This window comes from Stomoxys calcitrans, chromosome 3 (assembly GCF_963082655.1).
Source record: "Stomoxys calcitrans chromosome 3, idStoCalc2.1, whole genome shotgun sequence".
Lineage (NCBI taxonomy): Eukaryota > Metazoa > Arthropoda > Insecta > Diptera > Muscidae > Stomoxys > Stomoxys calcitrans.
Genome location: NC_081554.1, coordinates 13,240,849 through 13,255,991, shown reverse-complemented (window position 1 = coordinate 13,255,991; position 15,143 = coordinate 13,240,849). Strand labels below are relative to the sequence as shown.

Genomic DNA, 15,143 nt, shown 5'->3' with positions numbered 1-15,143 from the left:
GTCAGGCCCATAAAAGCCACATTTATTATCCGATTTTGATGAGATTTGGAACAAATAGTTGTGTTGGACCCTTCAACATCCTTCGTCAATTTGGTTCAGATCAGTCCAGATGTGGTTATAGCTGCCATATAGACCGACCCTCCGATTTAGGGTCAGGCCCATAAAAGCCACATTTATTATCCGATTTTGATGAGATTTGGAACAAATAGTTGCGTTGGACCCTTCAGCATCCTTCGTCAATTTGGCTCAGATCGGTCCAGATTTGGGTAAAGCTGCCATATAGACCGATGCTCCGATTTAGGGTCTTAAGCTCATAAAAGCCACATTTATTATCCGATTTTGCTTAAATTGGGAACAGTGAGTTGTGTCAAGCCTTTCGACATCCTTCGTCAATTTGGCTCAGATCGGTTCAGATTTGGTTATAACTGCCATATAGACCGATGCTCCGATTTAGGGTCATAGGCTCATAAAAGCCACATTTATTATCCGATTTTGCTTCAATTGGGGACAGTGAGTTGTGCCAAGCCTTTCGACATCCTTCGTCAATTTGGCTCAGATCGGTCCAGATTTGGATATAGCTGTCATATAGACCGATCCGCCGATTTAGAGTCTTAGGCCCATAAAAGCCACAATTATTATCCGATTTTGCTTAAATTGGGAACAGTGAGTTGTGTTAGACCTTTCGACATCTTTCGTAAATTTTGCTTAGATCGGTCCAGATTTGGATATAGCTGCCATATAGACCGATGCTCCGATTTAGGGTCTTAGGCCCATAACAGCCACATTGATTATCCGATTTTGATGAAATTTGGCACAGAGAGTTGTCTTAGGCCCATCGATATCCCTCGTCAATTTGGCTCAGATCGGTTTAGATTTGGATATAGCTGCCATATAGACCGATCCGCCGATTTAGGGTCTTAGGCCCATAAAAGCCACAATTATTATCCGATTTTGCTGAAATTTGGGACGGTGAGTTGCGTTAGACCCTTCAACATCGTTCGTCAATTTGGCTCAGATCGGGCCAGATTTGGATATAGCTGCCATATAGAACGATCCTTTGATTTAGGGTCTTAATCCTATAAAAATCCCATTTATTATCGGATTTTGCAAAAATTTGGGAAAGTGAGTTGTCTTAGGCCCCTCGACATTCTTTGTCAATTTGACCCAGATCAGTCCAGATGTGGTTATAGCTACCATATAGACCGACCCTCCGATTAAGGGTATTAGGTCCATAAAAGCCAAATTTATTATCTGAGTTTGCTGAAATTTAGGAAAGTGAGTTGTATCAGGCCCTTCGACATTCTTCTTCAATTGGTCCAGATCGGTTCAGATTTGGATATAGCTGCCATATAGACGGATCCTCTGATTTAGGGTATTAGGCCCATAAAAGCCACATTTATTGTCCGATTTTGATGAAGTTTGGCACAGTAAGTTGTGTTAGGCCCTTCGACATCCTTCTTCAATTTGGTCCGGATCGGTCCAGATTTGGATATAGCTGCCATATAGAACGATCCTTTGATTTAGGGTCTTAATCCTATAAAAATCCCATTTATTATCGGATTTTGCAAAAATTTGGGAAAGTGAGTTGTCTTAGGCCCCTCGACATTCTTTGTTAATTTGAGCTAGATCAGTCCAGATGTGGTTATAGCTACCATATAGACCGACCCTCCGATTAAGGGTATTAGGTCCATAAAAGCCAAATTTATTATCTGAGTTTGCTGAAATTTAGGAAAGTGAGTTGTATCAGGCCCTTCGACATTCTTCTTCAATCGGTCCAGATCGGTTCAGATTTGGATATAGCTGCCATATAGACGGATCCTCTGATTTAGGGTATTAGGCCCATAAAAGCCACATTAGTGTCCGATTTTGATGAAGTTTGGCACAGTAAGTTGAGTTATGCCCTTCGACATCCTTCTTCAATTTGGTCCGGATCGGTCCAGATTTGGATATAGCTGCCATATAGACCGACCCTCCGATTTAGGGTATTAGGTCCATAAAAGCCAAATTTATTATCTGATATTGCTGAAATTTGGGACAGTGGGTTGTATTGCGCCCTTCTACATCCTTCTTTAATTTGGCCCACATCGGTACAGATTTGAATATAGCTGCCATATAGACCGATCTCTCGATTTAAGGTTTTAGGGCCATAAAAGGCGCATTTATTGTCCGATGTCGGCGAAATTTGGGACAGTGCCTTGTGTTAGGCTCTTCGACATCCTTTTACAATTTGGCCCAGGTCGGTCCAGATTTGGATATAGCTGCCATGTAGACCGATATCTCGATTTAAAGTTTTGGCCCCATAAAAGGCGCATTAAAATCCGATTTCACTGAAATTTGACACAGTGACTTATGTTATGCTTTTCGACATCCGTGTCGTATATGATTCCCATCGGTTTATTTTTAGATATAGCTACTGAACTTATTGGTGTTTGGTCCAAATCGGTACATACTTCGATATAACTGCTATGGGACATAAGGTATGCAAAGTTCGGTCCGGCCGAACTTAACGCCTTTTTACTTGTTTTGTTACTGATCTTAATATATCTGCACAATTTCATCAATATCGGTTTACATTTGGATATAGCTCCCATATATATGTATTGCCCGATTTGCACGTAAATGGCCGTTGTAACAACAATTTTCGAACGACCTGTTCGAAAAAAGTAGTTTCATATTAAGATATGGCTCTCATATACTTATATCTATCTCCCGAATTTATAGTTGTAGGGTAGGTGTAGGGTATTACAAAGTCGTCACCGCCCGACTTTTGCCTTTTCTTACTGGTTTTTAGCTAAAATTTCGAACAATGAACGGTTAATTCGATTTATTTGGGAATGGTTGACTCATTTATTTGAGTTAACGGCATTTATTTTAAAGATATTTTAAAATGCAAAAGTTTCTCAAATATTGCCAAACTGTAGGTTTACATCTCATTTTTCTTTTCCTTTCTCCAAAGGGCACTCGCATTATTCGCATTCTTTTGGCGCATTCAATAACTCCTTAATTTTATTTATGTCAAAGTACTACTTGAAATCCTTTTTCATGAAGATATGAAGAGAGAAAATTAAAAAAAAAAAAATCAAAAATCATTCACATAAATGGATCATTAAATTCGATTTACCACAAAGAGAAAAATCAGAAAGGTATCTAATAAAGCGCTTAAGCAAACAATAGAATGAATTCCTTTAAAATTTTTCAAAAGCATTGCTAAAATGAGGTACTTAAGTGTGCCAGCTCAACAAGCTAAATAAAATAAGCAAATCCAGCCAAGTCTTTCACGGCTCAGCTCTTCATCACCCTCAATGAGCATACCAAAATAAGGAAATAAGAGACGAAAGGAAAAAAAATTCTAAAGCCAAAATCAATTCGAGTTAAATGAACAAAACCACCACTTGAGAGAAACAAAGTAGTTTTGCATATGCGAAGTAGGTATAACGCATTTGATTTAGAGGCGCAGCACCAAATTCCGAAAATCACGATGACGATGAAGGTAGTGCATCGAATGGAAGCCAAATACAAACAAAATTGTGCAACATAAATAGCAGTTGGCTTAGCTCTCTTTCAGGCCATCAAAGAAATGTCTGTTGAAATAATTTTGGTGGCGTTTTTGTTTACTTTGAGCGATTAAAGGCTCTCAAATGAGGTTTGCTTTCAATCGCAAAGAGCTAAGAACAAAACCCTGATTTTAACTGTTCAAAAAATTTCAACAAAACTGTATAACGAGCTGAATGAATTAAAAATTGCTGGGATCCCACCACCACCATTCAGACAAATAATTTTGTTGATTGTTTAAAGGATGGACAGGATCTTAAGCTCAAGAACAATGCCAACGAAAGAAATCTGGTATTTTCTTAAGTTTGTCTTAGCCGCTAAGAAAAGTAAACTGACAAAATTTTGGTTTGGGTTATATTTGCGCCATTATATGGCGTAGTAAGAACAAAAAAATACGTTGTCTGTGCTGTCAATCAAATGTTCAGATATTTGTTTCCAAATCATTGAATTAATGAATGCCATTTTTTGCCTCAATGGGTTCAAATGAAAAGCCAAGAACCAAATGGTAAAAGAACAGAAATCATCTCCTCATCATCATGAAGATGATAAAGGGCGTCATCATACTCTATGTAGGAGTATGTGTGCCCCAGCACAGTGTTTTTGAGGTTTATAGCACTCTGTAAAATAAAACAAGTAAAAAAGGCGGTAAGTTCGGCCGGGCCGAATTTTGGATACCCACCACCTTGGGTATATATGTAAACCACCTTTCGTTATGCAAATGCAAATTTTGCCCATGAACAATCCGCTAAGGAACAGGGGCAAACTTCTTACATATCAATGAGTGCAGTCCGATTCAATTTTAAGCTCAATGAAGAGCCTGCTTTTTACAGCCTAGTCCGAACGGCGTGCCGAAGTGCGACACTTCTTTGTAGAGAAGCTTTACAAATGTTGCCAGCATTAGGAGGGGAAAACAATCGCTGAACATTTTTTCTGATAGGCTCGCCTGGATTCGAACCCATTCGTTCAACGCCATTGGTGGACATGCTAACCTGTACGCTATGGAGCCTCCTTTCGTCATGATCCGGTGAAAAATGTATAATTTATAACCCCCTGGAAGCTATATCGAATATGGACCGATTTGGACCAAATTCGATGCGGACATTGAGTGGTCTAATAAGTTCAAATCATTGTTCAATTTTGTAGAACAAAATATAGGAATTTTTGGTAGCCATATCCCAATATAGACTGATCTGAACCATATACGACGCTAATGCCGAAAAGCCTAACATAAGTCAGTGTTTCAAATTTCAGCGAAATCGGGGGCCAATACTTTAAATCAAGAGATTAGTCTATATGGCAGCTATAACCAAATCTGAACCGACCTGAGACAAATTGAAAAAGGCTGACGAAGGGCCTAACACAACTCACCGGCACAAATGTCGACGAAATCGGGCAATAAATGTGCCTTTTATGGGCCCAAAACCTTAAATCGAGAGATTGGTCTGAATGGCAGCTATATCCAAATCTGAACCGATCTGGCCCCTTATTACAAAAAGTTGTCGAAGAGTCTAACACAACTCACTGTCACAAATTTCAGCAAAATCGGCTGAAAATGTGGCTTTTATGGGCCTAAGACCCTAAATCGACAGATCGGTCTATATGGCAGCTATATCGAAATCTGAACCGATCTGGGCCAAATTGAAGAGGGCTGACGAAGGGCCTAACACAACTCACTGTCCCAAATTTCAGCAAAACCGACTGATAAATGTGGCTTTTATAGGCCTAAGACCCTAAATCGGAGGATCGGTCTATATGGCAGCTATACCTAAATCTGAACCGAGTTGGCCCAAATTAACGAAGAATGTCGAGGAGCCTAACACAACCCACTGTCCCAAATTTCAGCAAAATCAGCTAATAAATGTGGCATTTATGGGCGTAAGACCCTTAATCGGCGGATCGGTCTATATGGGGGCTATATCCATATCTGGACCGATCTGTGCCAAATTGCAGAAAAATGTCGAAGGACTTAACACAACTTACTGTCCCAAATTTCGGCGAAATCGGTCATTTAATGTGGCTTTTATGGGCCTAAGACCCTAAATCGGAGGATCGGTCTATATGGCAGCTATATCCAAATCTGAACCGATCTGGGCCAAATTGAAGAGGGCTGACGAAGGGCCTAACACAACTCACCGGCACAAATGTCGATGAAATCGGTCAATAAATGCGCCTTTTATGGGCCTAAAACCTTAAATCTGAGGATCGGTCTATATGGCAGCTATATCCATATCTGAACCGATCTGTTCCAAATTGAAGAAGGATGTTGAAAGGCCTAACACAACTCACTGTCCAAACTTTTGGCAAAATCGGATAATAAATGTGGCTTTTATGGGCCTTAGACCCAAAATCGGCGGATCGGTCTATATGGGGCTTAATCAAGATAACGAAATGGTAAATCGGGAGATCGGTTACATCCAAATATGATGCGAGCGGCAAAGTATACAGGAAGGATGTTTAGGAGTCCAATACTACAAACTGTGCCCAGTTTCACCAAAATTGGGTGACTAATACGTCACAGATGGGCGAAATTCCTTCAGTCGGTAGATCGGGGGGCTATATCCAAATATTGTCCTATCTGAACTATACTCGCTACAGACGCTGATGGCTAATATATGGGGCTTTTATTGGCCCAAAAACTTAATTTAATCGGGAGATCGGCGAAGTGGGCAATGAATGTGCGTTTTGTGGTTTCAAGACCGTAAAATGGGAGATCTGTATAAATGGAAGCTATGTCCAAGTATATTATGGCACGTGTGTAGAGTGATTCAACTTCACTCAGTGTATCAAATTTCAGCAAAATCTGCAAAAAAAAAACGCCTTTCATGACTTCAAGACTCTTAATCGACAAATCGATTTAGTTTAAGTTGATTTAGTCATGTCCGTCTGCCGAAAGCTCTAACTTTTGGAGGAGTAGAGCCAGGCACTTGGGATTTTGCACACATACTTGCTATTCATGTAGGGAAAGTAAATGAGTCACATATAAATCATCTCCCGATTATAGTTATTGAGGTTGTTATTGAGAGCGCAATTCAATTATCAAAGTGGGCTGAAATTTTGTAGTATAACGTTCTGAATCGGCACAAAACCTGATATAGCTCCCATGTAAACCAATCTTCCGATTTTACTTTTTGATTCTCTAGAGGGCAAAATTCTTATCCGATTTGGTTGACATTTTGCACAGTGACTTTTCGGTTTAAAACCTGATATGGCTACCATATATCTCCCGAATGTGCTTCTTGAGCCCCTAGAGGGCGTAATTCTTGTCTGGTTTAGCTGAAATTTCATCACAACAACTTCTCCTATGACCTTCAACATGGTTGCCAAATATGGTCTGAATTGGTTGATGGCCTGATATAGCTGCCATATAAATCGATCTCACGATTTTATTGGGTTGCCCAAAAAGTAATTGCGGATTTTTCATATAGTCGGCGTTGACAAATTCTTTCACAGCTTGTGACTCTGTAATTGCATTCTTTCTTCTGTCAGTTATCAGCTGTTACTTTTAGCTTGCTTTAGAAAAAAAGTGTAAAAAAAGTATATTTGATTAAAGTTCATTCTAAGTTTTATTAAAAATGCATTTTTTTCTTTTAAAAAATCCGCAATTACTTTTTGGGCAACCCAATACTTCTTAAGCCTCTAGAGGGTGTAGTTCTTAACCAATTTCGCTGAAATCTGCCCCAACGACTGTTTCTATGACTTTTAACATATGTGACAAGTATGGTACGAATCGGTCCAAAACCTGATAACGCTCTCATATAAACCGATTTCTCGATTATACTTCTGAAGCCTCTATATGGAGCAATTCTCACTTGATGTTGCACAGTGAAGGTTTGTATGACCTTCAACATGTATGCCAAATTTGGTCGGAATCGGTCCAAAATGTGATATAGCTCCGATATAGCCAAATTTGGTCGGAATGGGTCCAAAATGTGATATAGCTCCCATATATATTGATACCCGATTTTTTTTTGAGCCCCCATGGGGCGCAATTCTTATACGATTTGTTTGAAATTTTGCACATCCCTAACATGTCTCCAAACCAAGTATGGCCCGATTCGGTTCATTATCTCTTGTTTGCCTAGAAAGAGATACCGGGAAAAGAACTCCACAAATTCGATCCATGGTGGAGGGTATATAAGACTCGGTCCTGCCAAACTTAGCATGCTTTTACTTATTTTCTTGTTCTTCTATCCCTCCATATATCCATACGTTTATTCTTCCGCCAATCTGTGCGTCCATGTGTTTGTCCTTCTGTCAGTTCCTTTATCTTCCCGTCTGTCGACCCATTAGTTCATCTATTGGGTTGCCCAAAAAGTAATTGCGGATTTTTCATATAGTCGGCGTTGACAAATTCTTTCACAGCTTGTGACTCTGTAATAGCATTCTTTCTTCTGTCAGTTATCAGCTGCTACTTTTAGCTTGCTTTAGAAAAAAAGTTTGAAAAAAAGTATATTTGATTAAAGTTCATTCTAAGTTTTATTAAAAATGCATTTACTTTCTTTTAAAAAATCCGCAATTACTTTTTGGGCAACCTACTTTTTGGGCAACCCAATATTTGTGCGTCCGAGTGTCTGCCCTTCCATCCATGCCTTCATTCATTCATTCACTGTCTGTCTGCCCATATATTTTTGTAACCAAGTTGCTGTTGGAATTCTTTATTTAATTGTCTTATTTATTTAGCCATGTCCGTCAATTGGTCTGTCCTTCCGCCAGTCTGTCCTTCCGCCAGTCTGTCCTTCCGCCAGTCTGTCCTTTCGCCAGTCTGTCCTTCCGCCAGTCTGTCCTTCCGCCAGTCTGTCCTTCCGCCAGTCTGTCCTTCCGCCAGTCTGTCCTTCCGCCAGTCTGTCCTTCTGCCAGTCTGTCCTTCTGCCAGTCTGTCCTTCCGCCAGTCTGTCCTTCCGCCAGTCTGTCCTTCCGCCAGTCTGTCCTTTCGCCAGCCTGTCCTTCCGCCAGTCTGTCCTTCCGCCAGTCTGTCCTTCTGCCAGTCTGTCCTTCCGCCAGTCTGTCCTTCCGCCAGTCTGTCCTTCCGCCAGTCTGTCCTTCCGCCAGTCTGTCCTTCCGCCAGTCTGTCCTTTCGCCAGTCTGTCCTTCCGCCAGTCTGTCCTTCCGCCAGTCTGTCCTTCCGCCAGTCTGTCCTTCCGCCAGTCTGTCCTTTCGCCAGCCTGTCCTTCCGCCAGTCTGTCCTTCCGCCAGTCTGTCCTTCTGCCAGTCTGTCCTTCTGCCAGTATGTCCTTCCGCCAGTCTGTCCTTCCGCCAGTTTGTCCTTCCGCCAGTCTGTCCTTCCGCCAGTCTGTCCTTCCGCCAGTCTGTCCTTCCGCCAGTCTGTCCTTCCGCCAGTCTGTCCTTCCGCCAGTCTGTCCTTCCGCCAGTCTGTCCTTCCGCCAGTCTGTCATTCCGCCAGTCTGTCCTTCCGCCAGTCTGTCCTTCCGCCAGTCTGTCCTTCCGCCAGTCTGTCCTTCCGCCAGTCGGTCCTTCCGCCAGTCTGTGCTTCCGCCAGTCTGTCCTTCCGCCAGTCTGTCCTTCCGCCAGTCTGTCCTTCCGTTCGTCTGTCTGTCCCTCCATATGTTCGTTCTTTTGTCGGTCCCTCCATTCGCCCGTCTGTCCATCCATCTGCCCGTCCGTCCATCCGCCTGCGCAACCATCTATTTTTCAGTCCATTCATCTGTCCATCCGCAAGTTCACCTTTTTATTCATCCTTTAAGCCTTTCATTCACTATCTGTCTGTCCATATATTTTTGTAGTCAAGAAACTGATCGAATTCGTTATTTAATGCTGACTATGCATCCACTGTTCTGACCTTACGTTAGTCGGTCTGTTCGTCCACACATTTGTCCATCTGTTTGACCATCTGTCTTTCTATTTGTCTTTCTGTCTGTTTATCCATCTGTCTGACCAATTGTCTTTCTGGCTGTTCTTCCATCCATCCATTCGTCCGTCTGTCCGTCTGCACATCTGTTCGTCTATCTATCTGCCCAACTGTTCTTCTTTCTTCCCATTCGCCCATCCATCCATCCATTTGTCCGTCCATCTATTCGTCTATTCGCCCATCTGTTCGGCTATCTGTCTGACCATATTTCCTTATTTCCGTCCTCTCATCAAAACATCGATTCGCTAGTCCATAAGTCAGTACGTCTACTTATCCTATCGTTCATTTGCCTGTCTGTCCATGTGTTTTTATAGTCAAAAAACTGATCGAATTTGTTGTCTAATTGCCTTGTTTATTCTGTTCATCTGTCCATCAATCTAATTGTCGGTCCCGTCAGTTGGTTTGTCCGTCAGTTGGTTTGTCCATCCACAGTCCATTCATTTGGTTTTCTATCACCCGGCCGTCCATTCATCTTTTCATGAATCTGTCCGTCCATCGGTCCATCCGTCCGTCGGTCCGTCCGATCATACGTTCTTCGATAGTCTGGTCGAACTTTTTGTCTGCTCAATTTTGTGGTTTAGTTGTAATTTTTTTAGCCATGAACGTCCGTCTACCAATCCCTCGGTCAGTCCTTCTATCTATTAGGTTGCCCAAAAAGTAATTGCGGATTTTTTAAAAGAAAGTAAATTCATTTTTAATAAAACTTAGAATGAACTTTCATCAAATATACTTCATCAAATAACAGCTGATAACTGACAGAAGAAAGATTGCAATTACAGAGTCACAGGCTGTGAAAAAATTTGTCAACGCCGACTTTATGAAAAATCCGCAATTACTTTTGGGCAACCCAATATTTGTCCATCCATGGAGACGTCTGTCTATCCGTCAGTTCTTCCTTCCTTCCATTCGTCTGTCTGTCCAAGTATTTCTTTTATCATAAATAGATCGAATTTGTTATCTAAAGTCAAGCTTATTCAGCCATGTCCTTCCGCCAGTCAGTCCGTCAGCTCATCCAATCTGTCAGCTCATCCGATTAGTCAGCTGTTCCGATCCGTCAGTCCATTTGTCAGTCCGTTTGCTCATCAGTCGGTCCGTCCGCCTATCCGTCTCTACATCCGTCAATCAATCAATCTGTCCACTCACACATCAGTACGTCCACCCATATTTTCGTTCATTTGCCTGCTTGTCTGTCCATGTCTAATTATCACGAATATCGTGGAATTTTTTGGCCCAAGGACGAATATTTTTGATTTTTGGTAAAAATCGTTTCAGTTTCAGATAAAGCTCCTGTGTTTACCACCGGACTCTTACTTATAATGGTTCTATTCCCAATTTTCAAACAATCTTCACGAAATTTGTTGATTAATTTTTTGTTGTCCAATACTTTCGGTTTTTGTATACCAAACTACCGATTTGAATTCTTTCGCACCTATGGGGCAATATTAAAAACCGATTTATCCAATTACTTGCTGTTATCAAGCCTTAAAGTTTCTTAAGTTTATCTTTCACTCTTAGCCTCATTTATGCCCACCAAAACGATGGCATGCAAAATGCGAAAAATCTCAAAATAACTCACCTGCATCTGTGCTAGTTGCCTGTATTGTGCCAACGACAGAGCCACGCATGACATCCTCTTTTACGTAAAAATTATAACGTAATTTCTCAAATATTGGTGGTCTTTGCGTGGCATCGATTATGTTCGCATATACCAGAGCATCGTGTTGTGTCCTCAATCCGCCACCATCGCTCGCCGATACGTTCAACACATGTTGCGATTGCGTGCGCGTCGATAACATATTGGGGCGATTTACAAAAATTTCGCCGGTTGCACGATCAATGCGAAAGACACTGGCATCATTGCCGCCAACAATGCGATAGGTGAGGGCACCAAAGCGCCCTGAATCTGGATCGGTAGCCATAACGGTGACAATTGGTGTCGGCGCACTATTGCCAGTCGATGATGATGCGCTGGCCGCGGATGATTCACGCAAAGAGACTTTGTACTGTGATGGATAGAATGCGGGGCGATTGTCATTGATGTCGGTCAAATGAATTTTAATCATGGCTGTGGTGCTAAGGCCACCTGTAACAAAACAAAAGAAAAATATAAAGAGAAATTTAATTTTTATTTTTTTTTTTTAATTTTTTTAATATTCCCACTCACCTCTGTCGGTGGCTACCACCGGAAACTCATAAACTCTCTTCCTTTCATAATCCAATTCGCCCGCTACACATATCTCTCCTGAAGCTGGGCGTACCTCAAACTCGCTAATGGCTCTGGCAGTTGAACCCATGGTGTAGGTTACCATGGCATTAACGCCACAATCCGGGTCATTGGCTGACACCTGTAAGTGTAGGAAGAGAAGAATATCAAGAAATTAATATCACGACCAAAAGACAAAAGGCATGGGGAAACCCTCAACCCCATAATCAAGACAATTCGTATAGTAAGCTGTTTAGACAACAAAGCCAACAAAACACCAACAAAGTTTAAATGGATATAATTAACATTTGGACTCTGATTTTTTGCTGCTGTTATTTTTTTTTAACACCATAATTGAATGTTTTCAAAGATTTCTAGTGCCACACACTCACACACACACACGCACACAAAAGGCCACAATGATATCCCAGATGGTTTGGGAGCAGCAACCACAACAAAGTTGTTAAGCATAGGGGGGAAAACTTAGACTTGGATAGATTACAGTCAAATGGCAGTGTTGCCAATGCTTTTGTAGTACTCATACAGATTTCAAGGAAATATGTTATGAACACAAAGCAATGAAATTTGGCCAATATTTTTAAGCTTAGCCAAAATAAAATTCTGGTAAAAATTTAAAAAAAAATTCTTAATTTTTGCAAAAATGTTTGCCTTAACCAAACCTCACTGTGGTCCCAAATAGGTTTGAAACCGGTAAAAATACTTCCAAATTTTTTATGAAATATTGTAGTCGCTGATGGGTCCAGGAATAGACGTCTCTTCTAGCCAGTGGCAGCAAAGCGGTAAACCTCTTCAAGTCTAGCTTAGGCCACATAGTTTTGGAATGCTCACAGCCAACTGACAATCCATCATTCGATGTCCTTCGGGCCTGATCCTAGGAACTTAGCTTACATGGCACTAGAGGCATACCCACAGATTTCTGTTTCCCTGTGTAGGGTAGTATCTAGTCTCTAGGTAAAATTTGAACTGTTCAGCTATCTCATTGGGGGATCTGCAACAGTGGAGTGCGTTTTTATACCCACCACCGACGGATGGGGGTATATTCATTTTGTCATTCCGTTTGCAACACATCGAAATATCCATTTCCGACCCTATAAAGTATATATATTCTTGATCAGCGTAAAAATCTAAGACGATCTAGACATGTCCGTCCGTCTGTCTGTTGAAATCACGCTACAGTCTTTAAAAATGAAGATATTGAGATGAAACTTTGCACAGATTCTTTTTTTGTCCATAAGCAGGTTAAGTTCGAAGATGGGCTATATCGGACTATATCTTGATATAGCCCCCATATAGACCGATACGCCGATTTAGGGTCTTAGGCGAATAAAAGCCACATTTATTATCCGATTTTGCTGAAATTTAGGACAGTGAGTTGTGTTAGGCCCTATGACATCCTCCGTCAATTTGGCCCAGATCGGTCCAGATTTGGATATAGCTGCCATATAGACCGATCCTCCGATTTAGGGTCTTAGGCCCATAAAAACCACATTTATTATCCGATTTTGCTGAAATTCAGGACAGTGAGTTGCCTTAGGCCCTTCGACATCTTCCGTCAATATGGTTCAGATCGTTTCAGATTTGGATATAGCTGCCATATAGACCGATCTTCCAATTTAGGGTCTTAGGCCCATAAAAGCCACATTTATTATCCGATTTTCCTGAAATTTGGGACAGTGAGTTGTGAAAGGCCCTTCGACATCCTTCGACAATTTGGGCGAGATCGGTTCAGATTTGGATATAGCTGCTATATAGAGCAATCCTCCGATTTATGGTGTAAGTCCCATAATAGCCACATTCATTATCCGATTTTACTAAAATTTAGGGCAGTGAGTTGTGTAAGGCCCTTCGACATCCTCCGTCAATATGGCTCAGATCGGTTAAGATTTGGATATAGCTGCCATATAGACCGATTCTCCAATTCAGGGTCTTAGGCCCATAAAAGCCACATTTATTATCCGATTTTGCGAAAATTTGGGACAGTGAGTTGTATTAGGCCCTTCAACATCCTCCGTCAATTTGGTTTAGATCGGTCCAGATTTGGATATAGCTGCCATATAGACCGATCTCTCGGTTTTAGGTTTTGGGGCCATAAAAAGCGCATTTATTGTCCGATGTTGCCGAAATTTGGGACAAAGAGTTATGTTAAGCCCCTCCACATATTTCTGCAATTTGGTCAAGATCGATCAAGATTTGAATATAGCTGCCATAAAAACCGATTATGAATTTTTGACCGGATTTTGAAGAAAGGTGGTTCACATATAAATATATCCGAGGTGGTGGGTATCCAAAGTTCGGCCCGGCCGAACTTAACGCCTTTTTACTTGTTTAAATTACCATGCATGGCATTGTACCTCGCAAATGTTAAGAGGGGATAAACACGGCTTTGTCTGATGTTCTCGCCAGAATACGCGTTCAGCGTTATAGGCTACAATGGCACGAATTCGATATCCGCATTCAGGGCGAAAAGTCCCCACCGCAACAAGATATTAGAGAGTTAAAGAAGGCGCAGCGGACCCGGCCCGGTTCGGCTATATTTATATATATATATGGCAGCTACATCTAAATCTGAACCGATTTCTATGAAATTTACCGGTTATGTCGAGAGTCATGAAAAAGTTCTTCCTTCCATATTTCGATTTCTTGAAATTTTGCAAAATTTTTTATGATTTCCTACATCCATGCAAAGTGTAATCTATATAGCCTCAAACCTGGAGTTTGCCTTTTTAGTTTCTGCTTATAAATATAAATCATTCAAAGAACTTGCCAAATTACAACCATGGTGATGGGTATATGACATTAGGGTTAGCAGAATTTAAATCTCTTTAACCTGTTAGCAACGGTAACACTAGCCAGCCATAACAAAACTTTGGAGGAAAAATTCTTAAAACTCATATGGTTGGACCCCGTTTGACTTTTGTTGACTTTTCCCCAGTGACCACGTATTAGCAATTTTTTGCTGGTTATTACCCAGAAGTTTTTAAACATATTTTGTGATTTTTTTTTTTCAATTAAAATTCCTAAAAAAATGGTTACTGCCACGGTTCATTCACGTCTTATGTGGCCTGAAATTAAAAAAAAAGAAAATGTTTTTTGGCTTGAGTTGGTCTTTGAGACCGATCACTATCAGCATGTCTGTGGCGTGGAGTGGACTATGAAAATCTTACTCAAACAACAAATCAAGTAGGAAAAAAAAAATTCATATATTTATGTGTGTTGTTTTTTCTCACTATGGTATTTTTGCTGTTGCTCAACACATTTAAATGAAGTTATTTCTTGGCTGGATTGTAATTATGTCCAATCATTTGTTGGAGAATAGGAAAATTTTTAAAAGTTTAATTTTTGTAACCACCACCGTAAGATGGGGGGTATAAAATTGACTTTCATACCCTCTACCATAGGATGGAGGTATACTAAATTCGTCGTTCTGCTTGTAACTCATGGATATATGATAAATATCTTCCCAAATGGTAGAGTTTAGCCTCCCATTGCAAAAAACGGTAC

The 15,143-nt window shown here is 40.9% G+C and overlaps 1 protein-coding gene across 1 annotated transcript in view; it reads right to left on the bottom strand.

Annotated features, from left to right (window-relative positions):
• Window positions 1-15,143, bottom strand: part of LOC106089983 (protein dachsous) — a 449,615-nt gene that overhangs the window by 84,331 nt on the left and 350,141 nt on the right. Inside the window, exons 3-4 of the mRNA XM_059364882.1 lie at window positions 11,583-11,763; window positions 10,995-11,501 (exon numbers count right to left, since the gene is read on the bottom strand). Coding sequence (XP_059220865.1) covers window positions 10,995-11,501; window positions 11,583-11,763 — 688 coding nt within the window. The remainder of the gene's footprint in view (window positions 1-10,994; window positions 11,502-11,582; window positions 11,764-15,143) is intronic.